General features: G+C 35.5%; 1 protein-coding gene across 4 annotated transcripts in view; it reads left to right on the top strand.

The window, feature by feature from the left end:
* RASA2 (RAS p21 protein activator 2) overlaps positions 1–18,061 on the top strand; it is a 120,321-nt gene that overhangs the window by 51,366 nt on the left and 50,894 nt on the right. For all 4 annotated transcript variants that reach the window (XM_037736831.1, XM_017523740.2, XM_017523741.2 and 1 more), the window contains exons 6-7: positions 13,867–13,950; positions 15,515–15,587. In XM_037736831.1, coding sequence (XP_037592759.1) covers positions 13,867–13,950; positions 15,515–15,587 — 157 coding nt within the window. The remainder of the gene's footprint in view (positions 1–13,866; positions 13,951–15,514; positions 15,588–18,061) is intronic.

The raw sequence follows: 18,061 nt of genomic DNA on the forward strand, positions 1-18,061 counted from the left end.
AGTCAGTTGTGAACTCCAGCCTCTTTGAAGTATTCTATTTACTGCTATATATAATATTGTGTTAATTTTTTCTGACCTCTTTGAAAGATTGCATATGTATGACTCTTTATCTGTTAATATATCAGTATGTATTTTCTAAGAATAATGATATTGTCTTAAATAACTCCAGTAGTTACCAAATTCAGGAAGTTTAACATTGTTACAATACCTTTTAAAAATCTCTAGTTGTCTTCTAATATTTTAATCTGCAGTTATTACATTCCACTTTTGTTAACTGTCCCAGTGATGTCTGTTAAGGCGTTTGTTTTTTTTTTTCTCTAAGAAAGGATCCGTTCCAAGATTGTTTTATGTTTAGTTGACATGTCTCTTTAATCTCCTTTACCGTAATTTTCACTTTTCTTTGATTGTGTTAACATTTTAAAAGAATATAAGCCAGTTGTTTTTGTTTTTTTTTTAATATTTCTCAATTTGGGTTTACTTCCTAAGAACAGTTCAAGATCTGTTTACAACTTTTTCCCCACAGACCGACTCTGTAGACCACCTGAGAGCATATGGTGAAAGTGTCTGGATTAGGTTTTCCACTGCTCCCTCCCCTGCTTCAGTTTAATTATAATAGTCATTTGAAATACAGTTAGTTGGGTTGGTTTGGTTTGTTTGCATTCACTGTAAGGGTTTTTTTGGTGCCCTTTCCCCCAAATTTAAGTTTTTCCCCCATCCTTGTAGGCTTAATTTTATTTTTGAATAGAATATTTGCATGATTACAAAAGGCATTACTCAGAGATGTAGTTCAGTTCCCTCTCCTCACACCCAGCTCCAGGTAACCGTGATCTGATTTCTTTCCCTATGGTTTTTGCGTTTTCCAATGTGTTATTTGAACAAAAGTAAATGATATGTCTTTTTTGTGTCTCCTGTCTTTCACTTAGCAATAATGCTTTTGAGATTCACCTACATTGTATGTATATAATTTCCTTTTTGGTGTATTATTTTGTTTCTTGTCATAATTTGGTAGATACTGTTATCCTTATTTTGCAGATGACAAAACTGATACCCAGACTGGTTAAATAAGCCTAAGTTCACACAGGAAGTGGTGCAGCCTGAATTTGAACTCTGGCAGTTTGATTTTTTTCCCCCAACTTTTAAATTTGGAAAAAATTACAGATTTACAGAAAGTTGTAAGGATAGTACAGAGAGGTCCTATGTGCCCTCCACTCTCTTCCCTCAGTGGGTACATCTTGTGTGACTATAGCATAATACCAAAACCAGGAAATTTCCATTGGCAGAATGTATGTATATAGTTATATATCATTTTTTCATGTGTGTAGATTTGTGTAACTTCCACCATCAAGATACGAAACTCTTCTGTCACCGTAAAGATACCCTTCATACTATAGCTTTATAATCATAACCACTCCTCTCTTCTAACCCTTGGCAACCTCTAATCTGTCTTTATAGTTTTGTCATTTCAAGAATGTTATATGAATGGAATCTTATTATGTGACCTTTTGAGATTGGGTTTTTTTTTTTTTAACTCAGATATATCTGAATGACTGTAGTTTTTTGTAGATGGAATATAGTTAAATCACTTTTTTAAAAAAATATTCTTGCCAATCTCTGTCTTTTCTTTGGTGAGTTTTTTCCATTTATTTTTAATGTAATTATTTATATATTAGGCTTAAATCTGCTGTTTTTTGTTTGTTTCCTGTTTTCTGTTTTCTTTTTCCTTTGAGTTACTTGAACACTTTTTAGAATTCCATTTTGATTTATTTAAATTGTGTTTTTAAAAAATCTGTGGTCTATCTCCTTGTATAGTTTTTTTAGTGGCTGCTCTAGGTATTACATTATACATGCAGACCTATCATAATGTATTAATGTCAACGTTTAAACAGAATAAAGTGTATATACTTTTACTTTCTTTTAAATCCCTTTACCCTCCCATTTGTAATATATTTTATCTTAAATAGTTCATCTACATATATTTAGAACCACATCAAACATTGTTATAATTTTTGCTTCAACCATCTAGCACAATTGAAAAGAGTTAAGAGGAGAAGGAAAGTGTAAGTCTGTTGTCTTTACCCACATTTTTGCCCTTTCCATGTTGTTTTTTTCCCTTTCTGATGTTTCAAGATTCCTTCTGTGATCAGGTTTAGAGGGTTTTCTCTTAGCATTCTTTTAGAGAAAGTCTCTTGGTGATACATTCTCTTGATTTTTCTGCATCTCAGAAGGTCTTGATTTCCTCTTTATTCATAAAAGATAATTATACTAGATACAGAATTCTGAGTGGACAGTTCTTTTCTTTCCACACTTGAAAAATGTACCACTTCTTTGTGTCCTTCATGGTTTCTGAGTGGCTGCTTTTCAGGTTGTTCCTTTGCCTTTAGATTTCTTTTCTTTCTTTCTTTCTTTCTTTTTTTTTTTTTTTTTTTTTTTNTTTTTGAGATGGAGTCTAGCTCTGTCACTGAGGGGCTGGAGTGCAGTGGGGTACAATCTCAGCTTACTACAACCTCTGCCTCCTGGGTTCAAGTGGTTATCATGCCTCAGCCTCCTAAGTAGCTGGAATTTCAGGCATGCGCCACCCCGCCCGGGTATTTTTTATATTTTTAGTAGAGACAAGGTTTTGCCATATTGGCCAGTCTGTTCTCGAACTCCTGGCCTGAAATGATCCTCCTGCCTTGGCCTCCCAAAGTCCTGGGATTATAGGTATGAGCCACTGTGCCCAGCCTACCTTTAGATTACTATGTGTTTTAGTTTGACTATGCTGTATCCTGGAATAGATTTCTTTTGGTTTATCTGGTTTAGGATTCGCTCAGCTTCTTGACTGTGTACATTTACATATTTTGCCGGATTTGGGGAGTTTTTCAGCCATTGTTTCTTCTATTCTTTATCACTTCTGCTATCGTGCTCTTCTCCTTTTGGAACTCCAGTGGCACAAATGTTAGGTCTTTTTCTTTTTTACAGTCTCGCAGGTTCCCCTGAGGCTCTGTCCTTTGCTTTTGCTCACAGTCTGTTTTCCCTCTGTTGTTCAGATTGGGTGATTTCTATTGTTACTTCTTCAAGTTCACTGATTCGTTCCCCTCTACATGTCCATGTGTTCTCATCATTTAGCTTCCACTATAAATGAACAAATGCAGTATTTGGTTTGGTTTTCTGTTCCTGCAATAGTCTGCTAAGGATAATGGCCTCTAGCTTCACCTATGTTCCTGCAAAGGATATGATCTCATTCTTTTGTATGGTTGCATAGTGTTCCATGGCATATATATCCTGCATTTTCTTATCCAGTCTGCCATTGATGGTCATTTAAGTTGATTCCATGTCTTTGCTATTTTGAATAATGCAATGAGCAATTATAAGTATGTTAGAAAAAAACAATAAACAAGAAAACCTTGGCAAAATAAAGTCTCACCAAAGGAAAAAAGTTATAAAGAAGAATCAAATATAAATTTTAGAATAAAAAAATGAAAAACAAAAAACTCAACAGATAGGCTAAACAGAATAATGAAGAGGACAGAGGAACAAATCAGTGAACTTAAAGAAGTAACAATAGAAATAGACACTAGGACCTACTAGGACCTACCAGAGGGTGGACAGTAGGAGGAGGGAGAGGATCAGGAAAAATAACTAATGAGTACTAGGCTTAATACCCTAGCGATGAAATAATCTGTACAAGAAACCCTTGTGACACAAGTTTACCTATATAACAGACCTGCACATGTACCCCTGAACTTAAAGGTAAAAAAAAAAAAAAAAAAAAAAAAAAAAAAAAATTGCTTAATGAATTATTTTTGTGATGGCTACTTTCAGATCCATGTCACATAATCACAACAATTATGTCAACATGGTGTTTGTGTCTTGTATTAGTCCATTCTGAAATACCTGAGACTAGGGAACTTGTAAAGAAAAGAGGTTTAATTTGCTCATGGTTCTGCAGGCTGTACAGGAAGCATGGCAACATCTGCTTCTGGGGAGGCCTCAGGAAGCTTCCAGTCATAGCAAAGGCAAAGGGGGAACAGGCGCCCTACATGGCAGGAGCAGGAACAGGAGAGAGAGTGGGGAAGTGCTACACACTTTTAAACAACCAGATCTCATGAGAACTCACTCACTGTCAGGAGGACAGTACAAGTGGTATGGTGCTAAACCATTCATGAGAAACCCACTCCTGTGATAAATTACCTCCCACCAGGCCCTCCCTCCAACATTGAGGATTACAGTTTGACATGAGATTGGTACAGAGACGTACATTCAAACTATATAACATCTGTTGATTATCTTTTCTCATTTAGATTGGGGTTTTTCTGGTTCTTGGTATTAGGATTTTTTAATTATATCCTGGACATTTTGGGTATTTTGTTATGAGACTGGATCTTATTTAAATCTTCTGTTGCAACCACCCTCCTCTTACTTGTGCTGATGGGAGAAGGGGAATGCATGTTCATTTGTTGTCAGGTGTGGGTAGAAGTTTATGTCCCTGACTCAGCCTCTGTTGACACTCCAGGGAAAACAGTGAAAAGGGTTCCTTTTCACTCACTGCTGATTGGGAGTTTAGTGTCCGAGCTGATCTACTCTAGCTGGGATGGGAAGGGGCGCCTCATTACTGCCTCCTAAGTGACCTCCACTGAATCGTGGTTGGGAAGGGTTAGTCACCCCTGGAAAGTGGTAAAATTCTTGGCAGTAGGACTGCCTCGTTGTTGCTGGGGGTCGGAGGGTGGTAGAAACTCAGCCTCCCCAGCCTCCCCTTGGCCTTTTTTGATGGGGGTGGGGGTGGAGCCATAGATTTATTCATGATGGTTTTTTTGGAGTAGGTGGATACTGTTGAAAAAAGGTTTCTATTTTGCTAGGCTGCCTATTTTCTGGTTCTTTTGTTAACTAGAACTGGCTTTTCTTAGGGCATTCTTTGTCTTTGCTCACTGGTGATTCCAGGTTGTTGACTTTACTAACATCAGTCTGCAATATGTAAAGTACAAAAGAAAGCCCAGGCAATTCCCTGCCATGTTTTTTCTCGGATCCCTAGGTCTTGAATTGGTTCACTGCCCTCTATTCACCTTTGGGTTTTCCTGCGTTTATTTTCTATATAATGTCCAGGGCTTTTAGCTGTTATTTACTCAAAGGAATAAGGAGGCATGCATCTATTTAATCTTGTCCTAAAACTGGAAACCAATCTTTTCATTTATGTGTGGTATTTTATAGTATAGAATTTGTTCATCCATTTATTAGTTGATAGATACTGGAATTGTTTTCAGTTTGGGGCATTATAAAGGAAGTAACTGTAAATGTTCATGAACAGGTCTTTATATGAACACATGCTGGGCTATATATTCTTCTTTCTCTTATAAGCGTTAATTTTTGTGGGTGCATAGAAGATGTATATATTTACGAGATATGTGAGATATTTTAATACAGGCAAACAGTGCATAATAATCACATCAGGATAAACATTGAATCACCTCAAGTATTTATCCTTTCTCTGTGTTAACAATCCAGTTATACTCTTTTAGTTACTTTTTATTTTATTTTATTCTATTTTTTTGAGACAGAGTCTCGCTCTGTCACCCAGGCTGGAGTGCACTGGCACAATCTCGGCTCACTGCAACCTCCGCCTCCCAAATTCAGGTGATTCTTCTGCCTCAGCCTCCCGAGTAGCTGGGATTACAGGCACCTGCCATCACGCCCAGCTGATTTTTGTATTTTTAGTAGAGGCGGTATTCACAGGTTGGCCAGGCTGGTCTTGAACTCCTGACCTCAGGTGATCCACCCACCTCGGCCTCCCAAAGTGCTGGGATTACAGGCATGAGCCACCATGCCCGGCCTTCTTTCAGTTATGTTTAAATGTGTAATAAAGTATTGTTGACTGTAGTCACCTTCTTATGCTTGTCAAATATGAGATCTAATCCATTCTATCTAACTATATTTTTGTACCCCCACTACCCATCCCAGCATCTGGAAAACATTGTTCTACTCTCTTGTATCATGAGTTCAGTTGTTTGAATTTTTAACTCCCACAGGGAGACCATACAAAGTTTGTTTTTCTGTGCCTGGCTTATTTCACTTTACGTAATGATCTCCAGTTCCATCCATATTATTGCAAATGACAGGATTCTTTTGTATGACTGAAGAGTACTCCATTGTGTATGTATGCTACATTTTCTTTATCAATTTGTCTGTTGATGGACACTTAGATTGCTTCCAAATCTTGACTATTGTGAATAGTGCTGCAGTAAACATGAGCGTGCAGATATCTCTTCAGTATACTGATTCCCTTTCTTTTGAGTATATATCTAGCAGTGGGATTGTTGGATCATATGGTAGCTCTATTTTTAGTTTTTTGAGGAACCTCTAAACTGTTCTCCATAGTGGTTTTATTAATTTACGTTCCCACTAACAGTGTACAGGGTTCCTTTTTCTCCATATCCTCACCAATATTTGTTATGTATGTCTTTTGGATAAAAGCCATTTTAACTGGAGAAAAATCGTAATTTTATTGTAGTTTTGATTTACATTTCTCTGATGATCAGTGATGTTGAGCACCTTTTCATAAACTTGTTTGCCATTTGTTTGTCTTCTTTTGAGAAATATCTATTTAGATCTTTTGCTGATTTTTTTAACCAGATTACTAGATTTTTTTTCCTGTGGAGTTTTTTGAGCTCCTTAACATATTCTGATTATTAATGCCTTGTCAGGTGGATAGTTAGCAAATATTTTCTCCCGTTCTGTGGATTGTTTCTTTACTTTGTTGATTGTTTCCTTTGTTGTGCAGAAGCTTTTTAACTTGGTGTGATCCTATTTGTCTGTTTTTGCTTTGGCTGCCTGTGCTTATGTGCTTGTGGCAACCATTATGCAAGAAATCTTTGTGTAGTCCAATATCCTGGAGAGTTTCCCAGTGTTTTCTTGTAGTAATTTAATAGTTTGTGGTCTTAGATTTAAGTCTTTAATCCATTTTTATTTGATTTTTTTTATATGGTAAGAGATATGAGTCTAGTTTTATTCTTCTGCATATGGATATCTGTTTTTCCCGGCATCATTTATTGAAGAAACTGTCCTTTTCCCAATGTATGTTCTTGGCACCTTTATTAAAAATGAGTTCACTGTAGATGTATGGATTTGTTTCTAGGTTGTCTATAATGTTCCAATGGTCTATGTGTCTTTTTTTTATGCTGGTATAAAACATATTGTTTTGGTTACTATAGCTCTGTAGTATACTTTGAAATTGGATAATGTGATTCCTCCAGTTTTGTTATTTTCACTCAGGATAGCTTTGGTTATTCTGGGTCTTTTGTGGTTTCATATGAATTTGGGGATTTTTTTTCTATTTCTGTGAAGAATGTCATTGGTATTTTGATAGGGATTACATTCAATCTGTAGATTGCTTTAGGTAGTGTGGACATTTTAATAACGTTGCTTCTTCCAATCCATGAACTTGGAATACCGTATATCTTTCCATTTTTGGGTGTTCTCTTCAATTTCCTGCACCTGTGTTTTACAGTTTTCATTGTCAATAACTTTCACTTCTTTGGTTAATTCTTAGTTGTTTTGTTTTGTTTGTAACCATTGCGTAAGCAGTATTACTTTCTTGATTTCTTTTTCAAATTGTTCACTCTGGGCATATAGAAATTCTACTGATTTTTGTTGTGTTAATTTTGTATCCTGCAACCTTACTAAAGTTGTTTATCAGTTGTAATGGTTTTTTAGTGGAGTCTTTAGGTTTTTCCAAATATAAGATTATATCATCTGCGAATAAGGATAATTTTACTTCTTTCTCTCCAGTTTGGATGCCCTTATTTCTATCTCTTGTCTGATTACTCTAACTAGGACTTGAATAACAATGGTGAAAGTAGGCATCTTTGTCATGTTCCAGATCTTAGAGAAAAGACTTTCAGTATTTCGCCATTCAGTATGATACTAGCTCTGGATCTGTAGTATATGGCTTTTATTGTGTTGAGGTATGATCTTTCTGTACCTATTTTTTGAGGTTTTTTTTTTTTATGGAGGACTGTTGAATTTTATCATTTTTTAGCATCAGTTGAGATGATCACATGGTTTTTGTTCTTCATTCTGTTGATATGATGTGTCCCATTGATTAATTTGCATATGTTGAACCATCCTTGCATCCCTGAGACAAATCCCACTTGGTCATGATGAATGATCTTCTTAATGTGTTGTTGAATTGGATTTGCTAATATTTTGAGGATTTTTGTATCAGTGTTCATCAGGGATATTGGCCCGTAGTTTTCTTTTTTTGGTATGTCTTTCTCTGATTTGGTATCAGGGTAATACTGACCTCATAGGATGAATTTGGAAGTATTACCTCCTCCTCTACTTTTCACACTAGCTGAGTAAATTGGTATTAGTTCTTCTTGAAATGTTTGGTAGAATTCAGCATTGAAGCCATCGGCTTTTCTTTGCTGGAAAACTTCTTATTGTGGCTTCAATCTCATTACTAGTTATTGGTCTGTTCAGGTTTTTAATTTTTTCGTGATTTAATCTTAACAGGTTATGTGTGTCTAGGAATTTATCCATTTCTTCTAGGGTTTTCCCATTTCTTCTTTTAAAGAGTTTCTCAAGCCTTTGCGGTCTATACTCACTGTCTTGTAGCAGCAAAGTTCCAGTGGTAACTTTATGGGGTTTATTGTTGATTTCTTACCCTTAACAGATATTATGAAGTTCATATTATTGTTTTTTAGTAATGCTAGAGGCAGGTTTCACATATGGCTTCCTTTATGCTTCTTACTGGACTTTGGCTTTGGGGGAGTAATGTACGGAAAGATTTATATCCTAGTAGTCACTGTTGTCTTCCAGACCTAGAAAGTCCCCACTGCAACATTTTTTTGAATGTTAGTGAGACCCCCATCCGTTGATCTTCATTGTGTTCCTGTTTTCACTTCTTTCTACGTCTTTTTCCATTATGTATCACTGTAGTCATTTTTTTGCAGGTTCTGTAAACTCCCTTGTTGTTTGCATCATTCTTATTTGTCTGGAAAAACTCTACCATGATTGAACATGACTTCTTCCTCTGTGTTAAGTCTGCATGTGAATATTGCGGGAGAAAATCACATAGGCTGATTTCATTTTAAATTCATCATCACAGGCCTCACATGGGCACTTATATCTGCCCCGGAACTTACTGTGCTTCTCTAATACAGCTATAAGATGCGCTGTCACCACAGCCTGGAAATTGATTACATCTTCCTGAATCCAAATCTGCAAACCTAATTTGCATCCATAATTTTGTCCTTATAGAAGAGGAGGTACTCCTTTTCTTGACATTGAATTCTTCTGAGCTCTGGATTCTATTTATTTCCTCTACATAAGAGCTTTGCTCCTTCAGTTATGCCTTCTTTTTCTTGTTTTGTCAGCTTAACTTCTCCCCTAGATGGTTCTCACCACACATAAATATGTTCAAGTATCTCTCATCCTAAAAGGCATGCCTCCCCAGTCCTTATTTCTGCCTACCCAAACCCCGGTCTTTTTATCATTCCCATCTCTCTGCTCTCCTTTGAAGGCAAACTTCTCAAGGGAAAAATAATGGTAGGAGTGTGCATGAGTGTGTGTGTGTGTGTGTGTGTGTGCGCGCGCGTGTGTGTGTGTATGTCTGTGCAATTCTCCAATCAGCACTCTTTCTGTGATGTGGAAAATGCTTTGTATCTTCACTGTTCAGTAGCCACTAGCCATGTGTGGATAATGAAAACTTGAAATACAGCTAATATAAAGAGCTGAAGTTTTAATTTTGTATTACATATCAATAACCACATGTGGCTAATGACTACAGCATTAGTACAACTTCAGTAAAAGAACCTGGACTCCTTTTTAGCAGTAGCTTATTTTAGGATTTGGGCAGGAAAAATACGATCCTGGAGTATCGTGTGGGCTCAAGTAAGAAAGTGCTCAAAAATAATAGGGATATGTAAAAAGGACATTGAAGCCAACATAAAGGGACTTCAAATGACCAAATCTGGAAAAATTTGAGTTTCAGAATAAATAATAATAGTGGGTTAAAACTTATAGAACAAATATTCACATGCCAATACTGATACAAACAAACAATACTTGGTAGGGAGAAAGGACTGCTTTTTCCTAAAGTAGAATTCTAATTAATGAATGTAGGAGGAATGATGGAAATGAAAATCAGCATTGGCAAAATCACTATAATAAGTGGGTGAGAGCACAATTCAACAAATCATCTGTGGATGCTAAGTAAGTGAGCATAAGTATGATGACAAACAGCATTTTTACATAGTCTCAGATAATCTTCCCACAAGATATCTGATATATGCCAACTTAATTGAGTGATCAAAGTTAATATCAACAGTAATGAGACATCCAGTACCTCCCGATAGGATGCATTGAGGAGGACACTAAGATACATAACCTCAACCTAATCATGAGTAAACATCATACAAACTCAGATTAAGGAGTACACTGCAAAATAACTGGCCAGTACTGGCAAGATCATGGAGCAAAGAAGGAAAACTTAATGAAATGTCTCAGGATGGAGAGGAATAAGAAGACATGACAACTGAATGCAGTATGGGATCCCATATTGTGTCCTAGATCAAAAAAGGTCATTGATGAAATTTAAGTAAGGGCTACAGATTTCAGTAATTCTGCTATGGTAATACAAAACGTTAACATTGGTTGATGAGTATACCAAAACTCTATTTTAACAGCTTTTTTTAAATACCTGAAATTATTTCAAAATAGCAGGGGTTTTTTTAGTTGCCTATACCTTGTGCATTCAACCCAGGTCTGTTTTCTGAGTTTCAAATTAATATGTCTATTTTAATGTATCCCATTGCAAACTTAACACATTTAAAATTGAAGTATTGATTCTCATTTGATTCTCATGTCTATCCAACTTCTCCCCCAAAGTCTTAGCAAATGTTTAATTCCACTCAGTGTGTTTTTCATTTCTAGACTTTTCCATTTTTATTGTCTTCTATGTCGGTATGGAACATACGGACTTTTAAATGTCTTTGACTACTAATTCTATCTTTTTGGTAATTTCTGATTCTGCTTCTATTGATTTTTCTTTTCATTATAGATCATAATTTCTTGGTTCCTTGCATCCCTGGTTATTTTTTGTTGCGTGCCAGACATTGTGAAGTCGCTGGATATTTTCATATTTCTATGAATATACTTGAGCTTTGTTCAGGAATTGGTTAAGTTACTTACAGTTTGATCCTTTTGTGGTTTGCTTTTAACTTTTGTTAAACAGACAAGCACAGCCTTTACTGGGGGGCTTATATTTTCCTACTATTAAGGCAATACCCATGAATTACCAGGATTTCTACTGTGGCTAATGGTACCTCTTGCTAGCCATATGTGGGCTTTAGGAACTATTCCCTCTATTCTTTTCAAATGGTTCTTTCCCTAGCCTCAGATAATTTCCACACACAACACACACACACACACACACACACACACGTACGTACGTACGTACGTATCAGCACTCAGCTGAAAACTTGGTGGGGATTCTTGTAGCTCTCTGGAGGTTTTTCTTTCTCTGTGTAACTTTATTCCCTTCAGTACTCTGCCCTGGAACTCTAGTCACTTTGACCTCCCCCTCCTGACAGCTTTGTCTCCTCTTCTCAGAGACAACATTTAGCTGTATGCTGGGGCAGTTTGGAGGGCTCACCTGTCCTTCGCTGCTGATTTTGTCCAACTTTTTAGTCATTTTGGGTGGAGAGTAAATCTAGTTCCTGTTACTCCATCTTACCTGGATGTAGATTTTCTTTTAGTTTTAAAATTTTCTTTTAGTTTTAAAAAAAATCTAAGGAAAATAATCAGATCAGTCTTATTATAAACTATAATATTTATTTACCTTTGTAATTTTTAGATACTGTATTAATGTAAGTACTTTATATGTCACATATAAATAAAATATTAAATTCTGTATATTGAGGTTATTTTCAACATTTGTTTTCTGCCCATCCATGATTTATGTATGAAATTGCTTGACTTACAGATTAGAAGAACAGTGCTGTCCTAGGTAATTAGAAAAATAATATTTCCAAATATAGTGATGAATAACCTATATTTATTAATATTACTTAAGTTTGGCAGAAAACCCAATTTTTAACTGTTTTATACTTAAAAATTAAGAGTGCTGATGATTTCTATAGGTGATACTTTTGGTTTATGGGCATCCTTGTTTTGGTTTGTGGGTATTCTAATCCTTTCATAAATTTTTGTATACTTATAGGTCAGTACTGCATTTTTTTTGTTTTTTTAATACCTCATAAAATAGAAAATTGGATTTCTTAAGGTTTCTCATAATTGGTGTTTATATGAGACAAATATGGTATTACAAGGAGAGTAATACTGTATTTGGGGGCACAGTGGAAATGTAGAAGGGCACTGGACTTTAGTAACGGAATGAAAAGGTAGAAATTGAGTCTTAGCCAGCTTCTTACAAGTTGTACTACTCTTTGAGCCTGACATTGTAACTTTGTCACATAACCTCCTTGATCCTTACTTCTTTTAAATGACATTAATACTCTTCTCAAAGGCAGTTGTGAGAATTAGGTGCATTTTGTGAAAGTGCATAGTAAACTGCAAATCCTTTATAAAAATCAGATAACATTTTGAGGTTTAGCCTGAGAAATATAAGTTTTAAACAGTATTATACAGCGGGAACATCTGACTGAATCTGAACCCAATATTAAAAACCAGAATTATTATCTTGGCTTCTATTTTCTTTGGTTAGTTTCAAAAATTTTTGAATTTATTTTTTCATGCCCAGCTTAGTAGAAGTGAGTCATATTATCATTTCTCTCTTTACTCGGCAGTATACCAATAGCACTTCACCCACATATGTGACCTGTGGGTTGTGGAGAGAAATAAGGATGTTACTCAACAGCTCGCATCTTTCAACAAAAAATACTTTTCAACAACACTCATGAGTTTCTCTTAGTCATTAGACAATGCAGACCCTTAAACATTAAGCTAGACTCATAAACTCAGTAATATTTAGTGAGAAAATTGGAGAAACAAATTGTTAAAGTTAAATTCTGTGTTCTCTGTAAATACCAACAACTGTGAGCCATGGAGTACAATAGATGACCTTGGTTTTTATGGTCTAAAACATTTTCTACAGAATGGTGCAGAAGCTGTTACTGGAATTGGAATAAAAGGCTACAGAATTGTGTGACGCTTGCTGTATATTTATGAATCAGATTTTTTTAAGTGGAAGCCACAGTTGTTTCCTTGTTTGTCATTCATGCTTTAGCAGAGGATATGATGCCATAGAGCTGGCTTGGTTTGTAGCTTCTCATTTAGGGTTTGCACCGCTTTCTTTTCCTTTTTAGAGGCCACAGCAGTTTTGATGTCTTATCAAACCACAAAATGTACCTTGTTGGGTATTTAGCAGAGGAAATGTGTTGACTGTTACACATCCCTTATCTACAATGCTTGAGACTAGAAATGTTTTGAAGTTCTTATTCTTTTTCTTTTTTGCTGGTCTAGATTTTGAAATATTTGATTTTGCATTATGTATATTTGCCCATTAAGCGTCCCAAATCCCAAAACCCCAAATTTGAAATGCTCCAATGAGCATTTTCTTTGAGCATCATGTTAGTACTCAGAAAGTTTTGAATTTTGGAGGAGTTTGGATTTTTGAATTTGGAATGCTCAGCATGTATTTGATAGTTTCAGTAATGATTGTGACATTCCTGTTTAGTTCAATTTTGAAAATATAGCATAAATTTTAAAATGCATACCTACATATGTATGGGGTAGCTAATGTATAGCCATGCAACTGCAGACACGTGGAAAACAATCCTTAACCCTTTGAATTTATTAGTTTGTGTTTAAAGATAATGTTTTATCTTGTTTAACTAGAATCTAATATGTTAAATCTCTTTTATTCTACTTTAGCATCAAGGCATGCCATGGGTTGCCTCTCATAAATGGCCAAAGCTGTGACCCTTATGCAACAGTTTCTCTAGTGGGCCCTTCTAGGTAATGTTTATTGAATTATTATTAGGTTTTCAAGTTTTAAAGTTTGATTTAAAATTTTTAAAAGTAAGGTTCTATGAGCAATTGATAGCTTTTTATAACACAAAGAAATAAATGCTTTGAAAGAAAATTTTTAGTAAGTTCTGTTATACACTTATCAATAACAAAGGCTTCTTTTTACAGACAAAAATTGGCACTGTTTCAAATCTGCCATACTCTTAGGTTATAGGGAACAACCTTAGTTTTATACTATTACAGTGTAGTATTTTAAAACATAAACTTGACTTCATGCGTCAGCATTCCCACTTTTAAGTATCCTGAATTTTATGATGTAAAATCCCATTTTAATGAATGCCGGTTCAGATTAACAAGACAGTTTCTATATTTTTATCTGGAAGGCAGCTCCAGCTTGCCTTTTCTACTCATGAGATCTGTCCTTTACAGAGAGAATTCCAACTGTAGAAAAACTGCTGAAGTGCTAGAGCATGACAAAGTATACCATATCATTGATTTAAATGATTTATGATAATTTGTGAAAAAACCTATAGCATTTTGTAATATTGTGTGTTATATGACTTCATTATGGTTTCTTTAAGGAACAGACAAACCTGAAATATGTCTACAATTTGAAGGTTTAGAATCAGGAAACAAGAGGCACAGTATTCTCCCTATACACACATACATGCATACATACACACCCTTTTCCCCGTCTCCAGAATCTCTAGTTATTCTTAATTTGTACTAAATCACTACTAAATCACTTCAAAAAATGTATTTATGTATGTATGTATGTATGTATGTATGTAAAGTACCTAGTACCATGCCTGGTATTTATCAGGTGTTCAAACAATGGTATCCTGTTTAGCAGATATTCAATCTTATGACATTAAATGCTACTAAAGAGATTTATTTTTGCATGTTAAACATGTTCAATCTAGTAGAGCTATTTTTTGTTTTTTTAATAATCTGTACCTGACAAATTCTTTAGTTTGTTTGGTAACGTACAGTTAGAAACAGTTTGGCATATGAATTTATGTTTTAAAAAGTTATTGTTGGTTTTGCTATCCTACTGTAGTTGTGTAACATGCTAACACTGAGGGTGGCTGGGTAAAGACACAAGATTTCCCTGTACATTTTTTGTGACCTCTGAATCTATAATTAAATTAAAATTAAAAGGCTTTTTAAAAAGTCTATATGTTACCTGAAGCCCAAGAAGTAAGCTAAGAATGTTTTTCAAGTTCCTCGGGTATTTTTCAACATAGATGAAGGTACTCTAAATCTTATTGTTTTCCTTCTATTTATTCTGAGTTGCTTACAGAATAGAATATGTTTTTAAAACTCCTCCAAAAGATTGGCAATCTAGTATGTGTAAGATGCATAAAGCTTATATATCCTTTGATTTGAGTTTGTAAAGACACTTAATTTTTTCCAAGTAATATTTAAAACTGAATCTTCCTGAGTCACTTTAACTTTTAAATGGAGGTCAGACTCCCTGGTTGGAAATAGCATGTTTTATAATTGTGTACTGTTAAGTTCTACAAGGTAAAACTCTACCACATTGGAACAGGAATGACCAAAAGAAGACAAAAGTAAAGAAGAAAACAAGCAATCCACAGTTTAATGAAATCTTTTATTTTGAGGTAATTTTTTGTTTTATGTAAATATTAACATTAAATATGTAATATTTAATGCTAGTTGATTTCTTTTTCAAACTCTCGTCATAGTAATCATTTTCTCAATTAACACAGATAAGCATTTCTCTCCTGAAAGCAGTAGAACCATGGTGTGATGCAGCGGAGTCCCAATATATAAAATGAATAAAGGCAAAGCTCTAATTTCGGACAGGAAGGGTCAGGGCCATACCCACTCCCCAGTCATCCTCACTATCATGTTCTCCTTTGCACTCTCCCTTACCCTATCCAGTCCCCTCCCTGACACATAGTGGCCACAGGACTCTTCTGCAGGGTACCCTTTGAAAATCACTGGTGATGTAAGTGTAATTATTACTCAATAAACCTCAGTTCCAGTCCAGTTGACACTGAAAGAGTCACTAAAAGTGACTGAAGTTTCTTATCTTTAAAAGAATAATTGGAAGGGAAAACAGCAGCACTACCTAACTCATAGCGTTTTTGTAAGACCCAAAGCACGTGAGAATCCTTTGAGACTATAAAATACTAGATGAGTAGAGCCTTATTATTACTTTTTTTTTTTTAACCTAATTCATTCTATGGACACCTGCTTATCTTCATAGAGAGCTTTAGCTGCTTTGAAATTGTCCTGTGTACAGTGCTTTAGAGTGCTTTCCTTTGGAGAATTTGTTAAATCCTTATTCATATTAATTGCAAACTATAGGAAAAAAATGAAAGTCTCTAAAAGATCATATTCTAATAAAGCGTGTTGCAGTTTATATCAATGTGTAGGAAAGGTTTGAAAAAAGGAGTTACGTTTTGTGCTTTTTCTTCTGTGTGTGTATTTTCCTTGGTGTTTCAAAGTGAAGAGAGTGAGGGTACCTCTAGTCATGCCTGATTACTGTACTTTATTAAAGGAACACAGACTGAAGAAAATGCCAACAGTGAAGTAGGAAGAATTGTGGAGGTGGAAGCAAGGGAAAAAAATAAAAAAAAAATAGCAATATGAGACTTTTCCATTTCCTGACTAAGGACTTGGTGCAGTTGTTCTACATTTATTAATAGTGGTTGCATGTAACCTGGAGATAAGAAGGCAGCAACGTAAAGGGCTGCTGACTAAAGGCACTCACACTCCACATTAGGCCATATATTTTAAACCTCAGCTGGATGGAATCTACTGTGTTTCGTGGATCCTTACAGTCAGCTGATGGCCCTTTGAAAGTAAAAGGCCTGACCTGCCTCCTGTAGCAGGAGTACTTGTTAGGCCTTGCAGCATTGGTTATAAAAAATAGATAAGTTTCTATTTTGTTTTGTTGGTTATAAAAATAGATAAGTTTCCATCTCCTTTATCTAAAGCAAGGAACATAAAGCAGACACATGTATGCATATACACAACAGTAAAATGGAGTAGATATTGGGGAGGTCAGATGTACTCTGCTCCATTAAAGGCTTGAAGAAAGATTGGATTTTCTAAGTTTGAGGAAAGACTGTTAGAGATGGTGAACATTTTGAGCAGAGGCACAGAGACAGAAAAGCAGAAAATTATGTCCAGAGTACAGTGAGTACTGATTTTATTGGGCTTGTGTAAGGAAATAATGGAAACTAAGATTAGAAAGGTAGAGCAGGACCAGCTGATAAAAGGCCTTGAGTGCCTAGCTGTGGTGCCAAAGTGAATGATTTTGAGCCTAGAAGTTATGAGAAAGAACAAAGATGGGGAGACTGTTGTACTTTAGGTGTAAGAAAAAAGAGAAGGAGGATAGGGTGTTTTTCAAAAGAGCGCTATGGAAGTAGAGAGGAAGGGGCAGATGAAAAAGATAGTGCAAAGGGCAAGATAACAAATTGATTATAGAAAAAAGAGGAAGGAGTTGAATGCTGCCCCCAAGGTCCTAAATCTGGAAAAATAGAAAAGTTAAGAGGGAAGAAAAATAAAAGTGGTTTAGTTTGGGACATAATTAGCTTGAGGGCTGACGTTTTAAATCCTCCAGTAGGGAGTTCATGACTGAAACTTCAGATGAGTGATAGTTACTGACCAACACTCACGGTTTGTTTATAAATGCGTCAAGAAAGCTGAGAGAAGAGAGATACACAATAAAGGAGAAAAGTGAAGAAACTAATTTCTGCTACTTAAGTATTCAACTTTGAGCATGTCATTTAATTTCTGTACTTCAGCTTCCTCATTTTGAAGATGAGGATAATAAGTCTAGCCCTGCCTGCCTCTGTGCAGCGTTCTGATGAACAAAGGAGATAATGGATGTGAAAGCACTTTGTAGACTGTACAGCACTATGCAGCTCCAAGTTGTTTTTAGAGCAAAATAAAACATAAAATTTGAAGAATAGTGTATTTGTAGATTCTGAGAAAGAAACAAAGAGAGCAGCAGAAGGTTGCCAAGGTAGTGCTCAGGTAAACTCTAAAGTGTGTTTCTTGGAAAAGAGGTACAGTTGTATGATCACTAAATTAAATGGAAGATCAAGGGAGGTAAGAACTA

Source organism: Cebus imitator, unplaced genomic scaffold (genome assembly GCF_001604975.1).
Source record: "Cebus imitator isolate Cc_AM_T3 unplaced genomic scaffold, Cebus_imitator-1.0 Scaffold30, whole genome shotgun sequence".
NCBI lineage: Eukaryota > Metazoa > Chordata > Mammalia > Primates > Cebidae > Cebus > Cebus imitator.